We start from the raw sequence: 26,017 nt of genomic DNA on the forward strand, positions 1-26,017 counted from the left end.
CGGCACCTTTCAGCAACAAGGCAACTTTATTTCTACGGCACCTTTCACCAACAAGGCAACTTTATTTCTACGGCACCTTTCAGCAACAAGGCAACTTTATTTCTACGGCACCTTTCAGCAACAAGGCAACTTTATTTCTACGGCACCTTTCAGCAACAAGGCAACTTTATTTCTACGGCACCTTTCAGCAACAAGGCAACTTTATTTCTACGGCACCTTTCAGCAACAAGGCAACTTTATTTCTACGGCACCTTTCAGCAACAAGGCAACTTTATTTCTACGGCACCTTTCAGCAACAAGGCAACTTTATTTCTACGGCACCTTTCAGCAACAAGGCAACTTTATTTTATATTACAACAGCGCAGAGCGTACGCTCAAGTCGGCGTCGCCTCAGTGTGTTCTGAGGCACTTTTTGGACCTCGGGGACCCGACTGATCAGTCCGACTGGCTTTACTGCCGACGGTCAGCCGTCTGGTTGGTGTGTCAGGGCCCTTAAACAGCACACTGATTCTGTTTGTTGTTGCTTTACAGAATGCAGAGCACAAAAAGACAACGTGCTGCAACCAAAAGGAGATGTGACTGCTACTGAAGGAGAGGCAGTAACACTTGGCTGTCAGTATAACAGCAGTTCATCTAATGATTATCTCATCTGGTACAAACAGGATGGAAACAACAGGCCCAAATTCATTCTGATCCGCATTCAAGCGGATGAAGGGAACACAGCAGACGAGTTCAGGGAGAGATTTTCATCTACACTGAATTCCAGGTTAAAATCCGTTCCTCTAAAGATCCAGAAGCTTCAGCTGTCTGACTCTGCTGTGTACTGTGCTCTGAGACTCACAGTGACAGGAAACACCCAAACTATGTACAACACAATACTCCACAACGTCCACCAGAGGGAGTCACACATTGATAGACTTCCATATTTTTCATCATGTACAGATGAAACTCGAAAAATTCATTTAGTTCAGTAATTCAACTTAAAAGGTGAAACTAATATATTATATAGACTTATTATATGCAAAGCGAGATATTTCAAGCCTTTATTTGTCATAATTTTGATGATTATGGCTTACAGCTTATGAAAACCCCCAAATGTGTTTAAGTAGGCTACCGGAGTGCGCCTATGACGCACGCACACAGTTAAATTGTGGCTCGTTTTGAAGATACGGTGGCCAATTCATTAGTCAACTATAACTATAAATGAAAGGATGGTTTGCTGCCTTGTCATCTTTGCTAGTTAACAATAGACTAAGAAAACATAATTTCATTCACTGCAGCCACCGGCTACTTTTCTACCAGTTAAATAGATGAATTTTACACGGATTATGCAAACTGACAATTTTCTAATTCTTTACTTGGAGAAAAGAAGTAGCAGAGCGTCAAGCCGGTGTGCTCCAGCAGCACTACACCTCTGATTTTAACAAGACCGGGTCCATGATCACGGAACTAAAAAATATAAAATTCTCCCTTTTGGTTTTTCATATGTTTTTCTCACAGGAGAACAGAACAGAAGATGTGATTGACAGAGCAGATGTGTGTTTGCTGTAGCAGAAATTGCAATGCAATATCATTTCCATCACACTTGTTAACAATCATGTTTTCACCCACTAGGGGGCGTGGCATCTCCACAAGACAAATACTGAGCATTACCTCACTGTTATTAGACCTGGATGTACAGGATTAATGGAGAAAAAAACAGAAACATCAGGTCACAGTTGTGTTTGTATTTTATTCTGCTGATTCCACTTTTACTCTGCCTCTACCAGTGTTGTCACATCTCTCCTCTCAGATTCACCACCCCTCCTCCACCCCTCTCAGTGGTGTTAGATGGTACGACCCACTGCCATACTCAGTGGTCACCTCTCTTTCTTTCCCTCTCTCTCTCTCTCTCTCTCTCTCTCTCTCTCTCTCTCTATCTCTCTCTCTCTCTCCCTCCCTCCCTCCCTCTATCTCTCCCTCTCCCTCTCTCTCAGTGAGGGAAGCAGCAGTCAGACTCTCAGTCGTCAGGTTTTTTTCTCTCTCCTCTTCCTCATCTTCTTTTGTTCTGTTGTAATGACCCATTTCAGGAGTGACTGCCACCGTGACAGACGTAAGTAACACACGCACACACACACACACACACACACACACACACACACACACACACACACACACACACACACACACACACACTGAAGCTGAAGATGCTCATGTTGCACTGTGACTCAAGATTCTGTGAGGAAAAGTGCAGGTGTGTGTTACATGCACATGTGGTTTAGAGTTTGTGTATGTGTGTGTGTGTGTGTGTGTGTGTGTGTGTGTGTGTGTGTGCGTGTGTGTCCTTTAAGAAGTGAGATGTGCAGAAAGCTCACATGAGAAAGATCCTTCATTCAGTCATCATTAACAGAGCTTGAGGGAATGTTGCAATGTGAAGGAGCAGTTTGAGTGTTACACATGGGTGGTTGGAGGGGGCAGAGGTGGTCCTTCAACCATCGCAGGGTTGGCGGTTCGATCCCCGGCTTCTCCTGTCCACACGTTGAAGTGTCCTCGAGAGTTACTGAACCCCAATGTCTTCTGATGATGGTAACTCGCTGCCATCGGTGTGTGAGAGGCAACTTGTAAAGCACTTTGGGTTAAGGTACTGTTAGGGCTTCTGGAATTATGGAAAAAAATATTTTGATCAATATTGAAATCATGATTATTTAACACGATCACTCATTGACTTTTGGGAAGAGAAGAGAAATATCCCTTCGTACTTTTCCCGTTAAACTTCTCGAATTCACCTTAAGATAAATAATATAAAAAATATGTTCAAATGTTGGCTGAGTGCGTTCAGCCTTCAGGAGGGGTGGAAGTGTGCGTTGTCATTCAGAACACGAGACAAAACTGTTGTTTTTCTTCGATTACATTGTTTTTGCTATTGTTAGGAATAGAGCTGGGCGATATGTAGACAATCAAATATCACAATATCTTTGACCAAATACATCGATGTAGATATTGCGGCAATATTGTTGGGTTGACTATTGGTGCTTTCAGGAAATATTTACACAATGAGAGTTTAGATAAATAATCATCAATAATGTAGATATAATGACTAAGTGGGTAAAGGCAAATAATAGAACAGTTACAACAGTCTGGTAAGTTCAGAAAATGACATCACTTTACTGTCATGTAGCCTTTAAAACCAGGAAAAGACAGTTATGTCATCACAATATTACGATATCCAAAATTTTATACGATATCTATCTTCATATATCGATGTCGATATAATATCGATATATTGCCGAGCCCTAGTTAGGAATCAAAATCACGTTTAAAATGCGATTTGATTGCACAGCCTTATGTGCTGTATAACATGGGTCGATGTACACCTTGAGAGTTGAAGTCATTTTCTGTTTGAGGTTTAAGATTTGGCTTTAGAGTCAAGCTTAGAATTAGGTTTAGGTGAAAGGATAACAAGTCTTTGTTTAGTCCTATTCGCACAGGACTAATATTACCAAAAGGATGATTTAGAAATTACCCCCCACGTCTGTGTTTAAAGGTGCAGTAGGTAAGCCTTATAAAACTAACTGTCTGTCATATTTGCTGAAACTGACCCCATGTTCCAGTAGAACTACATGAAGCAGGTCATTTAAAAAGAAAAATCCGGCTCCTCTGGCTCCACCTACAGCCTGTAGTGTGAGTTGCAAAAATCCACCGCTCCCTGTTCAGATGCACCAATCAGGGCCAGGGGGGGGTGTCTAACTGCGTGTCAATCACTGCTCATGCACACGCATTCATTCTCCCTTGTAGGGGGAGGGGCTTATGAGACCATTTTGGGTTTTAGCAGAAAGGGGGGAGGGACTGAGAAGTTGTCGATGTTCAAATATTTTGTTCAAAGTCCTGGATCTTCACAATCCTACCTATGGCACCTTTAATGCTGCGCATTTGCCATGGATAAGCTAAGTCTGTTTTTTTACTTGAATTTACTGACATTATCCCATGCATATGATGTCAAGGCCCTTTTAAAACTTTCATTGATAATTGCCAAAGCAGCCAATACGACCCAGAATCACAGAGATGCGAATATGCACACCACTAATAATATCACACAACCACTTTGTTTGTCCAAATATGGAAGGTCATTTTAGGGGAATTTTTCACTTTGACAATTAACAGACATGGCAGATTCCCACAAGATTAAGATCACAGATAACCTCCCTCAATTATTACAAATTAGGCCTACTAGAAATCCACAGGTAATACTAGTCCCGTAGGAATATGGATTGGATAATTCATATCCCTAATAATACCACCAAGTGTACATCTACTGGAGTGGAGTTCGTGTCCCGGTTAAAGATAAGGGTAAAACACAAGACTTTCACCCAGTAAACAGGTGTTCATGTCCCAGGAGTAGTGGTAATTTTGTCACATCCGCGTTGCTATTCGGTATTGTAGATAACGGTCGTTAAGGCACCGGTGCCGTAAAAGCACCGGGTCTCGGTACCCAACCCTAGTAACAACTGAATATTCTATCTCATGATGAAAAAGTAGAGAAGATTGTAAATTCTAAGATTTTATCTTAGTTTATATTTTATGCTAAACATTTTAGTCTCGTCTTTTTTCGTCAACAATAATGCATGTTCATTTAGTCTTAGTGTCAGCGTTTTTGGACATTGGTGCAGTCTCGTCATCGTCTCGACTTAGTCATGGAAAAAAAGGTTGTTGACGAACATATTTAGTCTCATCACGTCTGATGAAATTAATGCTACCCAGGAGTACTACTTAAAGATATAGTGCGTAGTTTCTGTCGCTCCCATGAGGAATTATAAGTAATGACAACAAGACTGTCAGCGCGTCCACATGATACAAGCCTTCGGTGATCGCGCATCACCCCCACCACCCCTCCTCCACGCAGTTGCTAGTAGCCAAGGAGGACACGGAGGATTAAAAAAACATGATGGACTCTTCAGAAGAGGTCATTATGTTCACTCGAGTTTCTGCGCGGGAAAGTCGCCGGACGCCACAATCTTCTGAACATAGTCATACTGAGAAATACAGAGAGAGTTGTGTGGAGCTGATAGTCTTAATTAGCTTTGTAGCAACTCATATGGCAACGGCTTGAATGTTAACGGACGTTCATTTATATAAAAAAATTACGCAATAAAGCTTTATGGGACCAGTGTTTAACCCAAAACACGATCTTTTGAAAAAGAAATCTTAACTAACGTCTTAGTGTCTCAACTTTTCTCTGCTAAACTCAACTGTAATGACCACTAAACCTAACCTAGTCATGTGACCAGCCGGCAGTCGCCATAATTTCGGCAGACATCATATGAATTGTTCTTCTGAAAAGTGAAGCCGATGCTGAAGCCCCTTAAAGCTGCATTCTGTCTAACTTCCAGCAGGGGGCGACTCCACTGGCTCCAAAAAGAAGTCTGTTTCTATAGAAGTCTATGAGAAAATGAGCCTACTTCTCTCTTGATTTATTACCTCAGTAAACATTTTCATAATAAGTTCATGGTCTAAATCGCTAGTTTCAAGTCTTCTTCAATACAGCATGATGTTCATTTAGTAAATGATGTTCCCATTTATTTTAAAATAGACGATAAAGCAGGGGATGTTTTAGGACCTGTCAATCAGGACAGAGGCTTAGCGATGCTAACCATGCTAACACTGTGATAGGGCTGTCCCAAACAATTATTTTTTAAACGATTAATCTAGCGATTATTTTTTCGATTAGTCAACTAATCTAACGATACATTTTTCGATTAATCTAACAATACATTTTTCAATTAGCGATTATTTTCCCATTGCTCAATTATTAACAATTTACACAAAACAAAATTTCAATAAGGTTCAAATCTCTATTTATTAAAATTGTTTAACACTTCACTGTTCAAGTAAAATGAATTTGTAGTGCAACCTGAAGCCAGATGTAGACTATCAATCCAACAAAATAAAGTCACTTTCAAGAGGAATACGAAAATAAAATCTTAAAGTAAACAGAGCAAGTGCAAAAAGAGTAGCCTGTATTTGCTTTTTTTTAACAGTAGGTAAAATAATGAATAAGCAACATCCAAGCTCGTATCCCTTTTAATCTTACAGTAAAAAAGTGCAATTTTAGCAACATATGAAATCAGATGTATCAAATAAATCCACATTTCAAGTCATTTTCAGGAGGAATACACAAATAAAAAACTTAAAAATAAAAAAAACGTAAAAAAAAGTACAATTTTTCTCTCTCCTTTCTAAGGGAATTGTGAGCCCGAGCCCGTTTTAAACCCGACAATGTTTGAATACGTGGGCCGTTATAACTGACGTTATAAAGGACTCGTGAGATATCTGAAACAATCTGGCCTGGTTGCGCAATTATCGAAGACAGTGCTACAGACGGGGGAGACGCAGCACAGTTTACCTCCCACTCAAGTCAGAGCAGGACATAGTGTATACACGTGAGCTACGGGAGAAGCTGGAGAGGCAAAGGTGAGCAGAACTTACGGTGTTTTGCTGCTGTTATCCTGACTCAGGGATCATTTTACAAAGTCTACAGACTACCACGTTGTGGTACAAAAAAAACAGAATGTTTTTTCTAATCTTAACTAGTCGTTTTGGTGTCTAAACTTAACTGTTTTCGCGGCAGGACAGTCAACTTTTGTCGGCTGGACCTAACTGTAACAGTCGCCGTCATGAGCGTCCTCTCAGTGCTCTGTAAATGTCTCTCAGTTACCTGTTCTCTGCTAAAATTAACTGTTAAGATCGCACAACTTAACTGACGTATAACGCAATTTCGTACAATATCATACGAACCCGTTGTCAAATGTCACAGTGAATGTTATAAAACCATCGTCCGTTTCAAGTCAATCTAAAATCAAAATCACATTTTTAACATAACGTACACCAATGTATTTGTGTTGTTGTTGTTGTTTTTTAAAAAATTATTTTTGGGGCATTTTTAGGCCTTCAATTCCACACAACAGATGAAGACATGGAAGGGGAATGACATGTAGCAAAGGGCTGCAGGTCAGAGTCAAACCCGCGGCCGCTGCGTTGAGGAGTAAACCCTCCACATACGCGCGCCCGCTCTACCAACTGAGCTAACCGGGCCACGTATTTCTGTTGTTTATTCATAGTCTGGAAAAGAATTTCCTGTCTGGATGAGATTTACTGTCTCTTTAAACATTTCTCTCAGTTGACTCTGGGGTCTTTTCTTTGATGAAAACAGACCTAATAACGATAAGGATCAGCATCTACTCCAGCCTGGTCCACAGTCATTACTCCTGAGTCAAGTTCAAGGTTGTGTTTACTCATCCATAAAATCATGGAAATGTCAGCGCTCACATCCTCGGCACCATCCCCGGTCACAGATGAGAAGTAACAGTGTCAGTGTTAGTTTTTAAAACTTGTCTGCTAATATTTCAGCAGAGGCTGTGATCATCGGGGCGTGAAGAAACGACATGTTGTTTTACTGCTGCAAGGACGGGTGGAACTGGAAACCGACTAAGGAACTTTTTGGACTGCATTTGGTGTTTTAGTAGCCTGACAAGCCAGACCCACATCCAGATGTTGGGTCTGGGAACTCACCATTGGCAGGGCTCAATCTGAGGGGCGGGATAAACGGTTGTCTTTCAAATTCCCTCTGCACGCAATAGGATAGAGCTACAACCAACCAGAGCAACGCTAGTTGATAGATTAAACTTTAAACTCCGAACACATCTTCCTTTTTTAAGAATTACTTGTGTCGTTCTTTGTTCTTTTCTCAAAGAAAAGCTTAACTTCAAGTCTTCCAGAAGACTGTTGTTCGCTAGCAGCAGCAGCCATAAGCCCGCCCACTGACTATACACGATGTGATTGGCCTGACTAGAGTTTGGTTTTTCCAGCTTGCAAGTAGAGTTTAGATTCTCGGCCCGAGCCCGAGCCTGGCTCGGGCCGTTATTTTCCGCCACATCCTTGGGCTGGGCCAGGCCCGGGCCGGACCCTTGATCAAGCAAATTTTTTTTTAATTTTTTTTATCCATTACCTTATTATCCTATTTGGGTGGGGAGATAGCTATGCCATAATCAGAAATATTGTAAATATATATATAGGCTATATAAAAGTAACAAATGTGTACAAAAGTTAGGCTGCAGTTACAAAATGCAGCACGTGTCATGCGCGGAGTCTCCTCCTCTCGCACGCATCACACCGGGAGCTTGAAGATGTAAAGAAAAAAAGAAAAACAGGAGAATTACCTTTGAGCAAGTGTGGAGGAAAGTCGGAGGTATGGAAGCAGTTTAAACAAGTCGTGGGCAGTGACGACAATATGTTGTTCATCATTGTTTCTTTTTTTTTTACGTTTCTTCATTCGGATCCACTTGCGATCCGTTCCATTCTAAACAAACAGCAGTTTACAGGCTTCGTCCTTGTTGTATTATTCTAAACAGATTTCTGCAGTTCTAACAACTCAGAATTGTAGTTGAGAACGTCAGTTATAACGGCCCACGTATTAAAAAATTGTCGGGTTTAAATCGGGCTCAGGCTCATAATTACAGTTAATGTGTCGGGCCGGGCCGGGCTCGGACACAACGTACACGGGCTCAGGTAGGGTCGGGCTTGATTTTTTGGGCCGATCTAAGCTCTACTCGCAAGCCAACGGAGAGTGCCTAGACCCCCCTGGCTGCAAATTAAATTTGCTGCCGCTAGGGTGGTCTAGATTTCTAGGTTAGTGTTTTAGGTTTTTGTATGTCGAATATGTCAAGTCCATTTAACTGAGTGAGAAGAGAGAGTGTGGGCGCTCACTTACAGTCACGATTGATTGACTCAATTATTCCCCAAAATGCAACAGAAGTCACAGCAACAAAAGGCCGCAGTAAAGACGTCTGAAATGAGCTGTGAGACGCGTTAGTTTCCTCCAGTCTCACGAAACATGATCGGTGGCGTTATTGTGTCTCAGTTTCACATTTTAACAGGATGAACTTCAGACATGTTTGTACTGAAACATCATTTGAGTGAAGAGACAGACAGACAGACACACAGACACACAGACGGACGGACGGACAGATGGACGGATGGACAGATGTGAATGTCCTGCCCTGAAAAACTCTCCCATAGGTCATTTGTTCAAGCAGCCGTTACGGCTCATCTTTACGTTCAAAAGTCAACGTTGACTTGTTTGAAGTTAAATTATGTATCCGTTTTTTCTCAACCTTATCAAGTGCTTTGATTTCAATTCACAACATTAACCACATGTTTGAAACGTGAGCCAGTCAACAGCAAATGGCAAGTTTCTTTTCCCCTTACGGAACAAACGGACACCTGTGTAACTGGAAGTAATGATTTTTACCCAAACCACGATCTTTTTCTAAACATAACTACGTACATTTCTTTGGGATTAAGGAAGGAAAAGGCTCCTTTGGGTCGTATTAGAGGGTAGGAATAAACAACCTTTATCGTCGTATGGTTTGGAGGACTTGTTGGATAGACAGACAGATAGACAGATAGACAGACAGACACACAGACAGACACACACACAGATAGACAGACAGACACACAGATAGACAGATAGACAGACAGACACACAGATAGACAGACAGACACACAGATAGACAGATAGACAGACAGACACACATACAGACACACAGATAGACAGATAGACAGACAGACAGACAGACACACAGATAGACATACAGACACACAGACAGACAGATAGACATACAGACACACAGACAGACAGATAGACATACAGACACACAGACACACAGATAGACATACAGACACACAGACACACAGACAGACAGACAGACAGACACAGATAGACAGATAGACAGACAGACACACAGACAGACAGACAGATAGACAAACAGACACACAGATAGACAGACACACAGACACACGGACACACAGATAGACAGACAGACATACAGACAGAGAGACAGACAGAGAAACAGACAGACACAGACAGAGACACACAGACAGACAGACACACAGACAGAGACACACAGACAGACACACACAGACAGAGACACACAGACAGAGACACACAGACACACGGACAGACACACACAGACAGAGACACACAGACATACAGACACACAGACAGACACACAGACAGACAGACAGAGACACACAGACAGACACACACACACACAGACAGACACACACACACACACAGACACACAGACAGACAGGAAACAATGAATCCAGAATCTTGGAGGAAATGAAGAGAGCTTTGCAGCAGAAATATTAAATGGATTTGTTGTTTCCTCTCTGATCATCCAGATGGTCTGAATGAGAAACTGCTACTTTATTTCTTCCTTTAATGGACTACACGGTGGTGCTAGATCGTGTGAGGGCAGGTGTGTTTACCGTCATGTACAGTAGTTTCGAATTAGGGACTAAACGCTACTTACGTTTATTTTAACTGTCAATGTCGATTAAGCTGTCAATTATTTTCTCGATTGATCAACATTTTATACGTCTATTAAATGGCAGAAAATTGTGAAAAATGTCACTTTTCCCCAGAGCCCAAGACGACGTCCTTAAATGTCTTGTTTTACAGACTATTTTACAGCGTTTTGATATTGAACGTGCCCCTGTTATGGTCACCTGACAGGAAGTCATGTGATTAGCTTAATCAGCTCACCTGGATGTATCCTGATGAAATCACGTGCAGTTAGAAGTTTGTTTTTTTTTGGATGTTTTGCTGCAACACAACAGACACACAGACAAAAAGGAGGCTCGGTGAGTTTAATGGATTTATTTCTTTGGCCGACATAGAAGCTAGTTAGCATGGAAATACACTTTAAAATCATAAAAAAGACCTTAACATACAGACTTTGAAGTTGTTTTTTTTTTAAAAAGTGAATTTTTAAATGTGGAACACCCAATGATCCCTAAATCTTAAACTGCAAGAGTTGATGCTTTTCTGCAATACGTTCTGCTTGTTTGACTGGCTTAAGGATGGTCTCATGAGTCACAAAGATTATCAGTAAATGTTCCTCGACATAAAGGCCCAAATCTGATTTTTTTTGGGGTCAAGTGACCAGGTCAGACTTCTTCAGAAGGAGTATGAACACTCAAATTTTGCCCAGATCTGATTTTTTTCAAATCAGATTTAGACCACTTCCATATGTGGTCCTGAATCAGACCCAGGTCTGATTTTTTTTTTTTTTTTTTTTTTTTTTTCAAAGCGGCCGCAGTGTGAACAACCGAGGTGGATTTGATGTGACTTTTACGTCAATCTACATCGACATTTGTCACAATTATGCTCCGGCGGGAGTTAGCCCTAGACACAGACAGTAACATTAAAAACTAGACTAGGTCTACACATGGAGAACAGTGATGGAGCAGGTCAATGGAGGGAGAGGGAGGTGTTAGACCTAATTAGTGTTTGCTCATTAATGTTACAGCTGCCATTACACAAACATTTTGAAATAAAAGCCAAAATGCTGACTTCCTCCATAACCTCCCTAACTTTAGTGCAGCAGCGTGCTGCGTCTGATGTCATTGTTATTGGTCTTTTGCGCATGCGGGTCAGTTCGAAACCACAAACAGTTCACACTGGAATCTGATATAGGCCACATTTTAAAAGGTCATGTGAACAGCCAAACAAAAAATCGGATCTGAGCAAAAAATCCGAATTAAGCATCGAGACTTGTGGTGTGAACGTAGCCAAAATCTCTCTCTGTCTCTGCTGCGCCGATTCTCTTCTGGATCTGATCACATTACTGAGATGGTGTTGTATGATGTTGACTAAGGTGCCTACATTTAGATTCAGTTCGCTGAGAAGAAAAATATGGCAAAGAATGATTGATATCATATCTGTGGTTTTAATTTTGGATTAATAGAAACTGCTTGTTTTGAGATGCACATTTGAGATAAATTCAGTTTACGGTCAGATCACAAATCCAGCCCGTCATTTACGTATTCTCTCAGGGCTTACCGTAGCTGCGTGCTCTCTCTGCTCAGCTTCACCAGATTGGTTCCTACGCTGTCAGAAATAAAGATACGGTTGAGGTCCATTTATATTATGAGGTACAACTGCTGGTGATGTACCCCCAAAGGGTCATAGTTGATCCATAAGGTACACATTTGTACTTTTTCTAGGATGAAAGGCTACAAACGTGAGAAAGGGTCCATGTCTGTACCATTTTTCAAACATATAGGAGTACAATAAGAAAGATGTCAGTGTGTGACCCATGGTGTGACCAAAATTATGTTGGGGGATGGGATGGCTAGTGCCTCAGGGCTGTTAAGGAAATTATGAAGTTCTCAAATTCATAGTCCTAGAGCATTTAGGTCCATTATTGTCCCCAGGGGTACGCATTTGCTCCCAAAGGGTACAAATTGTAAGAGAACAAGTACGTACTATTGTAAAGGGGTACAATTGGTGTACTTTCGAGGGTGCTGCCCCAGTGACGAGCGGTTGGACCCCTTAAGGTACAGATTTTGCACATTATTTCTGACAGTGTACCAGAGTCAGAGAGTAGGCGCAATTCTTGTTGTCCTGTGGAGACTGTCTTGTTCCTGGCTGACTGTATGCAAGACGTTGACGAGACTTGTTGCTGCAGTTTGGTTAATAGACTAATTTTAGTTCCAGTTATTATTAATTATTGTTTTGAATAAAGCAGCACAGATTAATCCGTTAATCAAGCTCGCAGATTCGTCCGGTTCCCAGGCTCCTCTGTGGCCTGAAAGCTGGACAAAACTCGAAAACTCAAATTTTGAGGTCCGCACCCGGGTATAGCCATACGTAAATAACGCTTGTACCGTAATGGTAGTATGGTACATTCAGTCCTAAATTGACAAAGCTAAAAGAGGAGGTATATTGTGTTTGGCCTGGACTTGTTTTAACAGCACAGGCACTCATAGTTTTAGTTTAGAGTTAACTTAAAGGTGCCGTAGGTAGGATTGTGAAGATCCAGGACTTAGACAAAGAATTTGAACATCGACAACTTCTCAGTCCCTCCCCCCTTTCTGCTAAAGCCCAAAACGGTCTCCTAAGCCCCTCCCCCCACAAGGGAGAATGAATGTGTGTGCATGAGCTGTGATTTACACGCAGTTAGACACCCCCCCCCCCGGCCCTGATTGGTGCGTCTGAACAGGGAGCGGTGGATTTTTGCAAATCTCACTACACACTGTAGGTGGAGCCAGAGGAGCTGGATATTTTTTTAAATGACCTGCTTCATGTAATTCTACTGGAACATAGGGCCAATTTCAGCAAATATGACAGAAAGCTAGTTTTATAAATCTTACCTACATCATCTTTAACTTACAGCTGCAGTTTCTCATTGAAACTCCGCTTGAACGAGTCAATGGATTCGGCTGTTACGATGAAGAATAAATCTTTAAAAAACAGGAGCACAGCAAAGCGAGGAAAGTGTGAACGTGAACACACTTTAAAACAGGGATCATTGAGTTCTGCCACTCTGAACTTTTGATGATTCAACAGACGGCTATTTGACAGAAAATGTTGAATTCCTTTGACGCAATTTGGGTGGAAACAAACGCAGCAACCAAAACAAACTTTTTTTTGGCCGATGCTTGATTTGGATCAGATGATGACGGATCTGAAACGGATCCGTCTGCTCCAAAATGTTCAACCGCTCTGAACATTTTCTGTTCCTCAAACGCAGATATGTTGGAGGGGTACATCATCATCATCATCATCATCATCATCAACACTGAACAGCAGACAGATATTTCCTGCAAAACGATAAGAAACAAACCTGGACGGACAAACGTGATCGAACGCCAGCAGCCGGCCTCTGCTCTGCTTTGCATTTCCTGCCAAACTTTTAATAGCTTGTCCCTGAAAACCAATAACCATGAGGGTGTGAAATTGTCCTGTCATCATTCTCTCTTCTTTCCCTCCTCTCTCATTTTCCCTTTCTCTTTCTCCTCCAGCCCCCTCCATCTTCCCCCCACCTCTCTCTGAGGCTGATATGTCACAAACAATGCGAAGCAATAAGCAAGCAAATGGCTGTAATCACTCAGTCGATGATGCACAATCACCCGTTCAGCACGCGGCGGGCGTAGCGGCGACCTGGCAGCCATATCGATCTCTATGGAAGGGAGGGATGGGGGACGATTAAAGGCACCCCGGCAGTTAACAGATGGTGAGTGACGGCGCTCATAAACCTTGCGCTGAAAGACTAATGTCCTACAAGCTGCTGCCGGCGTGGGAGCCATAAACAACTCCGCTGCCGACTGTCAGCTCTGCGGGTGGGGCAGTGATGGGTGGCGAAGGGCCAGCTGCCGGCTTCATGAACATGGCTTGACGTGCAGGGGGTCCTGGGAGCCGTGCACCGAGCTCTGATGGAGGTCGTGGAGAGACAGGCGGCTCTCAGCTTTCAGTTACTAAATCCAAATGGTGACTGAGCGGTTCAGTCTGGCTGAAGAGATGGAGGGAAACTGGAAACTGAAAGATCTTTAGTTTTTTGTGACTACAAGGAACGTGCTTTAAAGTGCTCATATTATGCTTATTTTCAGATTCATAATTGTATTTAGAGATTATATCAGAATAGGTTTACATGGTTAAATTTTCAAAAAAACATATTTTTGTTGTACTGCACATTGCTGCAGCTCCTCTTTTCACCCTGTGTGTTAAGCTCTCTGTTTTAGCTACAGAGTGAGTGAGAGAACATCTCACTTCTGTTCCATCTTTGGGAGTCGCACATGTGTAGTACCTAGGTAAGGACTACTAGCCAGTCAGAAGCAGAGTATGAGGGCGTGCCCTGACAGTACCTAGGTAAGGACTACTAGCCAGTCAGAAGCAGAGTATGAGGGTGTGCCCTGACAGTAGCTAGGTAAGGACTACTAGCCAGTCAGAAGCAGAGTATGAGGGCGGGCCCTGACAGTAGCTAGGTAAGGACTACTAGCCAGTCAGAAGCAGAGTATGAGGGCGGGCCCTGACAGTAGCTAGGTAAGGACTACTAGCCAGTCAGAAGCAGAGTATGAGGGCGTGCCCTGACAGTAGCTAGGTAAGGACTACTAGCCAGTCAGAAGCAGAGTATGAGGGTGTGCCCTGACAGTAGCTAGGTAAGGACTACTAGCCAGTCAGAAGCAGAGTATGAGGGCCCTGACAGTACCTAGGTAAGGACTACTAGCCAGTCAGAAGCAGAGTATGAGGGCGGGCCCTGACAGTAGCTAGGTAAGGACTACTAGCCAGTCAGAAGCAGAGTATGAGGGCGGGCCCTGACAGTAGCTAGGTAAGGACTACTAGCCAGTCAGAAGCAGAGTATGAGGGCGTGCCCTGACAGTAGCTAGGTAAGGACTACTAGCCAGTCAGAAGCAGAGTATGAGGGCGTGCCCTAATCCAATCCAATCCACTTTATTTATATAGCACAATTTAAACAAACACAAGGTTTCCAAAGTGCTGCACAAAAAGATAAAACAGAAATAAGTAAAATAAATAAAACACAATATGACAAACACCATACAAATATGCAAGTATACACATAAGATCAACACTCTACCAGGAGTTAAAAGGCCAAAGAAAAGAGGTGAGTTTTAAGTAGATTTTTAAAATTAGACAGAGAGGAGGACTGTCTAATGTGCAGAGGCAGTCCATTCCAAAGTTTTGGAGCTGCAACGGCAAACGCTCGGTCCCCTCTGAGCTTAAGCCGAGCTTTAGGCACCGTCAGGAGCAGCTGGTCAGCTGACCTGAGAGATCGGCTGGGAGTGGAGGGGTGCAGCAGCTCAGAGAGGTAAGGTGGGGCAAGGCCATTCAAAGCTTTAAAAACAAATAAAAGAATTTTAAAATGAATCCTCAAATGGACAGGCAACCAGTGGAGTGAAGCTAAAATAGGCGAAATATGCTCGTACTTGCGTGTGCCAGTTAAAAGACGTGCAGCAGCATTTTGTACCAGTTGCAGCCGAGCAATGGAGGACCCACTAGCCCCTATATAAAGTGCATTACAGTAATCCAGCCGAGTGGTCACAAAGGCGTGGATTACTGTTTCAAAATGCTGTCTCTCAAGGACTGGTTTGATTTTTGCCAGCTGCCTTAGCTGGAAAAAGCTGGACTTCACCACAGCTTTAATCTGGTTGTCAAATTTGAGGTCTGAGTCCACTTTTACCCCCAAATTTGTCACAATAGGCCTTTGATACTGTGCAAGAGAACCCAGATCAACTAGGGGGGTGGTCACAGACGAGCCACCAAAGACCATGACTTCTGTCTTTTCTTCATTAAAATTTAGAAAATTTTGACAGTACCTAGGTAAGGACTACTAGCCAGTCAGAAGCAGAGTATGAGGGCGTGCCCTGCTAGCAGCTAGGCGAGCATTACAACGTGTGTTCCAAAGTGACCACGTTTGTCTCTGAAGTAAAGGCTGGACTACAATAGAGCTGTTTGGAGCAGTTTGTGAACAGTGTTTTCTGTTGGAGACGGTAAGTCCCTTTGGGGGGGACTTTGGGCTTTTTCACTTTGTAACCCTATAACGTGCAGAAAAAATATATATAACACAATAAAGGAGAAAGCCAAAAAGTATAATATGAGCACTTTAAGATTTCAAGAAAGACAAGTGTGTTGTCTTATGCCGACCTTACACACAACGACTTTTCAAGCGATTCCACTGTCGCAGACTAATTGTCGCAGACAGTATCGAAAATTGTTACTTTATGGTGAATCATGCACAAGTTGAGGGAGCTGACGGTAAACATTTTCAGTGAAATTGCACCTCGTACGATTTCATGTGAATGATTGATAATTAATTGATTGATGCGAAATGCATGCTGGGATACTTGTCCACCCCAAGTTTATACACAGACCTGATCTACCAAATAATTCTCAATAAAATAGACGGAGCAAGAATATTTCCCGGCATTCAAACCAAACTTGACTTCTCATGTACTGCAGTACTTGAGCCGTGACTGCCGATGTTTCACAGGAAGAGATGTAGTAAGTAGTCCACAGGAAATGTAGACACACAAACAGTACGCCAAAGGAAACTACCGTTGAACACAAGTCAAAATGTAGTGAAATGTGCGGCAGGTGAGCTGGTTTTTTATCTTGTGTAACAGGACAAAATTATTGATAGCAGCAGTGAGAAAAACTGAATAATTCACTCGAGGGAGAGCAAAGATGTTATCAGATCAATCAGAGATAATCAGAGGAGTGTTTCCCATAATCCTTTGCTGATCAATACGGCTTGCCTCTGCTGCTGATCAATGAGCCCCTCAGTTTATACAGCAAATGTAAATAACAATCTGGCTCTATTTCTTTATATAAACAGCACTGGAGCAAAGAAACTGCATTTCCGCAGCTTCCCAACCAATGAATTAAGTCCCAGAAGAGTTCATGGGGTTTTCAAACTGAATCTCATAACTCAGATTATTTTTCACATGGACAAATACACACTCTCTCTCTCTCTCTCTCTCTCTCTCTCTCTCTCTCTCTCTCTCTCTCTCTCTCTCTCTCTCTCTCTCTCTCAGGCTGACAGAGAGCCACATGAATGTTAGAGGAAATTAATTCCAGTCTGACAGATGGAGGCCAATTAGACTCTCAGGCCGCTTGTTAAGGTGGCCGGCTGAGCCCGCTCGGTCTGTTTATGTGTTTGTTTTTTGTCTCTTTGCTCTATTCATATAGTTTTGTGAGTCGTGTGAGCCACAGGAGGGTTGCCATCGGTTTTCGGACTGCTGTTTAGAAGGCCAGGGCAGCTTTATTTATATAGCACATTTCAGCAACAAGGCAATTCAAAGTGCCTAACATTAAAGGTGCTGTAGGTAGGATTGTGAAGATCCAGGACTTAGCCAAAAAATTTGAACATCGACAACTTCTCAGTCCCTCCCCCCTTTCCGCTAAAGCCCAAAATGGTCTCCTAAGCCCCTCCCCCCACAAGGGAGAATGAATGTGTGTGCATGAGCAGTGATTGACACGCAGTTAGACACCCCCCCCTGGCCCTGATTGGTGCATCTGAACAGGGAGCGGTGGATTTTTGTAAATCTCACTACAGGCTGTAGGTGGTGCCAGAGGAGCCGGATTATTTTATTTTAATGACCTGCTTCATGTAGTTCTACTGGAACATAGGGTCAGTTTCAGCAAATATGACAGAAAGTTAGTTTTATAAGTCTTACTTGCTGCACCTTTAAACATTAAAGAGCAGCTGAAAACAATTAGAAACATAAAAAAACAGCTAAAATAGATTAAGACAGATATAAAATATGAGTAAAAGTTGCAGTACAGTGTAAGAAATGAACAATTACTTTAAAAAGGTAGCATCATGACGAAAAGAAGCCTTAAGTTTGGCTTTATTGCTGTTGCCATCTTGTTTTTTTTAAACCAGATGTGACCATTTTTGAAGGTGGAGCTGAGGGAGGTTTGCTCAGCCAAGCCAGTGTTGATTATGGTTGAGTGCTGCATCCCTTGCTTCATCGTCTTTTTTAAAATAAATGCCAGCGTTCTATATACATATACATACATACATACATACATACATACATATGCATATATATACGAATACACATATATATATATATATATATATATATATATATATATCTATAAAATAAAAAGTGTGTAGCAACACACCAAAGGAAAAAGAACAATATCCATACAGTGTTTACAAGTAATATTAAAAATACTATTACCATTTCTGATTTAAAAAATTTGTCCAAAAAGGAGCAGGATGAAGCCGAAGTTTCCTACCCCTCATTCACTTTAACTCATTTCTTTATATATCATATATTTTTACAACAGGATAACCAATATATACAACAATACATCTCTAATTTTTCACGTACCAAACCCTTTTGTTTATTTATTTACATTATTAAAGATTATTTTTTGGGGGCTTTACCCTTTATTATAGTGACAGTGGATAGACATGAAAGGGGGAGAGAGAGAGATAGGGGATGACACGCAGCAAAGGGCCGTAGGTCGGATTCGAACCTGGGCCGCTGCAGGACTTAGCCAACGTGGGGTGAACGCGCTTACTGGGTGAGCTAGTGGCCGCCCCTATTTATTTACATTTTAAGTAAGTCAACAACCCATTTCCGTAATCCATCATCCTAACAATCTGTACACTAACCCCCCTTCACAATCATCTCTCTTCCTCTTCATATCCTTTTAATAAAGTGATTTTATATAACTTTTTAAACTTTGTTATGTTTGTACAATGTTTAAGCACCTGGTCTAGCCCATTCCACAAACTCACCCCACCGATCGTGATGCACATACTTTTTAAAGTTGTTCTTGTTTTGAGTTTTTTAAAGTTTCTTTGTTCTCTCAGGTTGTCACCCTGTCTTTCCATAAACATTTTTTTGTAAATTTCCTGGAAGTAAATTATTTCTTGCTTTGAACATGATTTGTGCCGTCTTAAATTTAACCAGATCAATGAATTTCGGAATATGTGACTTGAAGAATAAAGGACTTGTCTTCTCCAGGTATCCGACATTATTTATGATTCTGATTACTCTCTTTTGTAATGTGCATAACGGCTGTAGGTTGGGTTTGTATGTATTTCCCCAGATTTCCACACAGTAACTTAGATATGGCTGTATGAGTGTATAATACAGAGTATGTAATGATTTATTGTCTAACATATGTCTTGATTTATTTATTATTGCTATGGTCTTTGCTAGTTTTGCTTTGACATGGTTTATGTGAGGTTTCCTGCAGATTTTGTGGTCTAAAAATCACACCAAGAAATTTATTTTCATATACTCTTCCAATACTTGTTATCGATTTTTAATTCTACTTGACGGTTAGTTTTATGTTTTCCAAATAACATTATCTTAGTTTTGCTTATATTTAATGACAGTTTATTTACATCAAACCACTGTTTTATTTATTTGTTATTGAAGAAGACGTGAAATTAGCGATTGAGACCATAAACTCATTATGAAAATGTTTACTGAGGTAATAAATCAAGAGAGAAGTAGGCTCATTTTCTCATAGACTTCTGTAGAAACAGACTTCTTTTTGGAGCCAGTGGAGTCGCCCCCTGCTGGAAGTTAGGGAGAATACAGCTTTAAGGAGCTTCAGCATTGACTTCACTTTTCAGACCCGGAAGGCGCGTGTATGTGTTACCTGTCCACCTTCATCGCTGTCTCCCGCAGGTCATGTTGGTGAGACGACCGGCGTCAGCTTCTTAGCTGATCTGTTTCTTTTTCTTTCTTTTTTTTACAGACGTCGGGATGAACGGCGAGCTGAGAGACGGTCGCACCACATCAGGGAAAAGAGGAAGCAGCGCCCTCGACAGGTGAGTCCGCACGGCTACGCTGTGTGTCTGCGGCTCGGGGGGAGGGTGGAGCTGGCAGAGGAGGGCAGGAGAAACTAACTGTCTGAAAATGTGCGCTGTTATCAGAAACCGTTTGATTGCCAAGAAGATTGCGCATCCAAGGAATTTGTCTTGGGCGTATACATGCTATTCTTGTCATTAGCATCAAGGCGTGGTGGCGCTGCGGTGCAAATTCAACTCATGTTTAGTTAATGTTAACTCAAAAATTCGTAGAAAAAATATAAACGTTAGAGGCCATTAATCGGCGCACAAAGTCCTTGAAATCCATTCTGCAGTTAGCATCGTGTAGCCATGGCAAAAAGAAGACAAGACAGTTTAATTAATTTTGGTTTTACTAAGGAATTGTGTAGCGATGACGTTAATAGCACGACCGATTCACCTGCTGCAAGGGGAGCGTGCCTATGTTCCCACAGCCCTATGTTCCCACATTTCTACAATTTCTTTCAAAATTAGGCCCTATGTTCCCACATTTCCTTTTTCATAAATTTGTATCAGATTTTATCCCCCTAACCCTAAAAAATGTTGTGGGAGGATAGGGCTTAAATTGAAAGGAAATGTAGGAACACAAGACCTAATTTTGAAAATGTCCTAGAAATGTGGGAACATAGGGCCTCATTTTAAGAAAAAGCTTAGAAATGTGGGAACATAGGGCCTCATTTTAAGAAAAATCTTAGAAATGTGGGAACATAGGGCTGTGGGAACATAGGCACGCTCCCAATTAAGTGAAAAAATTGTGTGAAAAAAAAAATCTTAGAAATGTGGGAACATAGGGCTGTGGGACCATTGGGCTGACCCCGCTGCAAGCCCTGTTAGCACACCTCCCACCAGGGTGACTATGCAAGAAGAAGCTGAAGAAATAATGTCCTCTCTGGCTGAAGATGGTGGTGGTAACAGCTTGTCAGAGGCCGGTCACCATCCTAACCCTTCTTGCTCCTCTCTTCCGTTACATTGGAACAGACAGCAGTGGAGAGACTGGAAGAGCCGATGTACATGGCTGCTTGTTAAAGATGGAAGCTTGGGGTGCATCGCTTAATTAGGCCTAATTGTACGGAGGGATTATGGTATTCTTCGGTAGCCTGACTAACTTTAACCGTTGTTCATGTGAAATCTCAAAGACAACCTGATGCTTTGTATATAGACTTTTTGTGGCTGGCTGTTTGCTGTTTAACCTATCAATTCCTGTCGATAAAGTATAATAGGGTAAATCCTGTATAGTGCATACACTTGTAGCTGTTATGTATCTTTGGAATGACCTCAGGAAGAATAGCACCTGCAATGCAGGAGCTAATGAGGATCCTAAATGAACAAATAAAAAATAGTAAGTCATAGTAAGTCGCAAGCTCACGTGGGCTCCCCCAAAGGCCACGGTATAGTTTGGACACTGGATAAGAGGACAAAAAAACGGTACTGTGTCGATAAGAGCGGAGGAATAAACAACCTGTATTGTTGTATGGTTTGGAGGACGTTTTGGAAAATGGGGTTTGATTTCATGAAAAGTAGCCTACTCTTCAGAGTAGCAGCAGTATTGTGAGTTCTGTGAGTAGTTTTCCATGCTGTTTTTTTTGTCTGTGGTTCTGCTGTTGGTGTTTTTGTGAAGCTGACAGTGAGTCACGGTCCAGCTGTCCCCTCCGTTAACCTCATTCTCTGTTTACATGGAAACTAAAGCCAAACTGTCCTCCCAAATCCCACCGCCGCTCGCCGCTGGACAGATTAAAGCCGGGACGAACAGGCAAGCCAGAGCCGGAATTTACAGCCAGGCGGCCACACAGCCGGCTCCAGAGTGACTGTGAGGATCTGTGCAGAGAGCCAGCGGGAACAGTTCCCTCTGCATGGACCGACACAGCTGACGGTCACATCATTCTGCAGCTTTGAGAGAAAGAGAGAGAGAGAGCTTACATAAGCTTCAATTCTTAGATCACCTTTATTTTAAGAACAGAGAGTTATTTGGATGATCGAATTAATCCTATTAAGCGACGCCAGTAAAGCAACAAATTACCCACCAAATTTAGCCAAAAACACAATTTATCTGATAATCCTGTCACAGCATAACCACAACTCTGGGAAATCTTTTTGTGTGTCTAGGGCTTCCAAAGTCTGGCTGCCATGCATTTATGAATCCCCCGCAGATAAACGGTCAGCTGCCAAGGCAAAGTGAAATGGGCCTACCTGTCGCCAGCACAGACAAATAACATTAACACAACTTGATGGGGAAAAGAGGATTCTTTACGGAAAAAAAAAAACTTGCTTTCCTCTTGGGAGCGTGCCTATGTTCCCACATTTCTAAGATTTCTTTCAAAATTAGGCCCTATGTTCACATTTCCTTTTTCATAAATTTGTATCAGAGTTTATTCCCCTTTCTCCCAATTTGGTAGCCAATTACACCCAACCTATCATCCAGTAGCAATGGACTACAGATGGAATGTAACCCTAACCCTAACATAGGGCCTAATTTTAAGAAAAATCTTAGAAATGTGGGAACATAGGACTGTGGGACCATTGGGCTGTGGGAACATAGGGCTGACCCCTTATCCTCTCTGACTATCTCTCAGTCTTTCCTTACCTGCCGCTTTTTCAGCTACGTAAGCCACACCCACCTCAGCCTGGCAAAACAACAGGTGGATCCTGCTGCGACAATATTGAGTACCTTTGGAACCGAGGACACTCTTATCAGTAGCTTACATACCTTTCAGTAACAGTCCCACCTCGTCATCGGTCCAAGCTAATACATCCCTGCTCTAACTTTTCAACCGCAGAGTAACGTCAGACAATCTGCTTCCTGTATACACCGGCACGCACATGCCCAGTGTGTGTGAACGGTCATGTGATATGTGATGTCAGACGTGTGAATATGGACGGAGATTAGTTCTGCTACTAGAGCTAAAACTCATGTAGACGGAGATAATTTTTTGTCACAAAACGGCGCTAAACAAATGAAAACGTAGAAGTGTAATTGTAGCATAGACAGTAAAATGAATGGACAAAGCGACACGTAGACTTGCAACGGAGACCAGTGAAGTCTATTAGAAGCACTTTCCCGGTGATGGCTGAGCGTTACTGAGCAGCCTCCAACTGAGCTTGAAGACGTAGATGTGACGTGAGCAACCTGTCTGAAAGTTGGAAGTCTTCTGGTAGCTGTGCCAAGAGAAATCTCAATCATTCCCAATCTAGCAGAGACGGAGAGCGTAGGTATATGGTTTGGTTTTCATTGTCCCTTTATTGGACCATTTTCAGATAAGATTCACAATCACAGAAAACAACATACACAAAACAAAGACAAAAGCAACAAAGACTAAACAAAAAAAATTGAAAACAAAATACTATGAACACAAACTTTTTCCAATCAAAAACTAACCACCAACTCCCCATCCTCCCCCACAGAGCATAACACTCCCCTTACAGCCCACAAACGACTGAAAACCAGCAAATTGTCCATCATCTGGTAGTAAGCATGTTCAATCCTCAATCGGGCCTTGACCAGTCCTTCCAGCATCAGCGCTGGCTCTACACTACCAGCTCCCTGAGCCCGGTTCTTGCGTGTTAGCCAGATGGCCAATTTTGCTGTAGCAAACAAAAAATTCAATAAAATGTGAACTGTCTTTTTGTGCTTTGTGTATTTTGGACCAAATATGAACAATCCCAGAGAAAACACCTCTCCTAAACCCTGAACCCACCTTTTAATAATCTCCAGCAGATCTGTCAGCCGAGGACATTGAACAAATAAATGTGCTAGTGTTTCCGCCTTATGACAAAAAATACACCCCTCCCCTAGCTCGGGATCTCAATCATTCCCAATCTTGCAGAGACGGAGAGCGTAGGTATATGTAAGGAGATAACATAGGCACAGGCTAATTACTGATCACTAAAATGATAGTTAACATTAGTAATTAAACTTAAACAGCTAATGGAAGTCCAAACTGCCTGAGAGCTTCTCCTGTACTATACGGTAATTCCTCTACTATGAGACAGTAAGTCTCGTGGTTATGACCCAATCGTTAGCCTATTTTTATAAAAACGTCTGCTACGGAGCCATAACGTGAGGTACAAGGTAATGGAGCCTTTTATACATTGTCGTGTTTTTTTAGAAATAAACAATGGACAAATAAAGTCTTTAAACTCTTCAGATGTAAAGTTATTCGCTGTCAAAGTGACGTCAAAATGAATGGGAGTCAATGGGATGCTAACGGCAGGTGATGGCTTGGTAGCATCAAAATGGCTCCATAGGAGCTACGCTTTGTGGAGGCTCGCTTACCCCCTTGAAGTGTAGCCTAAAATGTATATGTGATGGTCCTGAAAAGATTGTCAGACAGTGTCGGTATCTGACGCTGAGAGCCGCTGACCGAGCGTCAGAATGCTGACGAGTTGGGAGTGAGAACGGCTTGAAGCAGCAGGATCTGACTTTGATGAAACTTGGGACGACATGTAGAAGTTTTCTCACGTTACTTGTAATTCTTTTCTCCTCCTTGTTCCTTGTAAATACTTTTGTCAGTGATGAATGTTGGATACTCACTGAGCTCCCGGATGTTTTCTCAGGGTAGGTTTAGTGTCGTTAGTTTTGATTTAGGAGACGGAGAAGGAGGCCGAGCCCATCTGGAACACAAGTGTGTGTGTGTGTGTGTGTGTGTGTGTGTGTGTGTGTGTGTGTGCGTGCGTGCGTGTGTGTGTTCTTGTTTAACTATATTTGTAGGGCCAAAATGCTGGACCCCACAACTTTAAAGGGCTGTTTGAGGGTTAAGACTTGGTTTTAGGATTAGGGTTAGAATTAGGTTATGGTTAGGGTGAGGGTAAGGGTTAGGGTTAGGCATTAAGTGGTGATGGTTAAGGTTAGGGTAAGGGGCTAGGGAATGCATTATGTCAATGACGGGTCCCCACAAAGATAGTGCCGTGTGTGTGTGTGTGTGTGTGTCACATCTCAGAGTGACTGTGCTGTTTCCTGGTTAAGTATGATATAAGATATCCATATTGTGAAGTATTTAGTACTTTATTGACCCTCCAGCACTAGTTTTGAGATACTTTGTTACTGTCCTGCAGGCATTTTACTCTGAACGGTTTTTTTTGTTTTTTTATGTCCAGCCTTTTGGCAGATTATTGATCTTTGTCTGCTGTGTGTGCATTTAAAAACAGCTCAAACTCGCTTCTCTGTGTTGGATATCAGCTCTGTGAAAAACTCTCATAAGTCCCAGTATGTGATTGATTTCCAGTGAACTCAGATGTCATCTAGAGAAGATGATCTTTGTAGATAGATATATTTTAGCATCATCTGTACAATGACACAGTCGTCATTGCGGCGTTATGCATCCCTGAGAGAGCCGCCGATTGCTCCGTCCTGACTTTGAAATCACTTCAGATGTTTTTAAAAAGAAGCTTTTTAAAAGAGAAGCTTTTTAAAGCAGCGCCTGCATCTCTGAGCATCAGAGACGAGAGACTCCGGGGAAAACTCTCTGAGCTCTGGTCTGAGGTGAAGGAAACAGAGCTGTGAGGGTGTGGGTTACATTTTATAACTGCAGAGGAAAACATCATTCCCTCCGGTCCGTCAGCCCTGTGGCATCATTGATGGCTTAAAGGTGCTCTAAGCGATGTGACGCGTTTTTTAGGCTACAACATTTTTGGTCACATACAGCAAACATCTCCTCACTATCTGCTAGCTGCCTGTCCCCTGAACACACTGTAAAAAAACATCTCCTCACTATCTGCTAGCTGCCTGTCCCCTGAACACACTGTAAAAAAAACATCTCCTCACTATCTGCTAGCTTCCTGTCCCCTGAACACACTGTAAAAAAAACATCTCCTCACTATCTGCTAGCTTCCTGTCCCCTGAACACACTGTAAAAAAAACATCT

The 26,017-nt window shown here is 42.2% G+C and overlaps 1 protein-coding gene across 2 annotated transcripts in view; it reads left to right on the forward strand.

The window, feature by feature from the left end:
- The first annotated feature begins 1,858 nt into the window (after positions 1 to 1,858).
- The window catches only part of LOC116036359, an 83,057-nt gene continuing 58,898 nt past the window's right edge, over positions 1,859 to 26,017 (forward strand). The window contains exons 1-2 of one of the 2 annotated variants that reach the window (XM_031279892.2): positions 1,859 to 2,092; positions 20,069 to 20,141. In XM_031279892.2, the coding sequence (XP_031135752.1) occupies positions 2,056 to 2,092; positions 20,069 to 20,141 (110 nt within the window). In that variant the 5' untranslated portion in view covers positions 1,859 to 2,055. Of the gene's footprint in view, positions 2,093 to 10,567; positions 10,681 to 20,068; positions 20,142 to 26,017 lie in introns of those variants that run through there. The other variant, XM_031279891.2, reaches the window with a different exon arrangement.

This window comes from Sander lucioperca, chromosome 7, assembly GCF_008315115.2.
Source record: "Sander lucioperca isolate FBNREF2018 chromosome 7, SLUC_FBN_1.2, whole genome shotgun sequence".
Lineage (NCBI taxonomy): Eukaryota > Metazoa > Chordata > Actinopteri > Perciformes > Percidae > Sander > Sander lucioperca.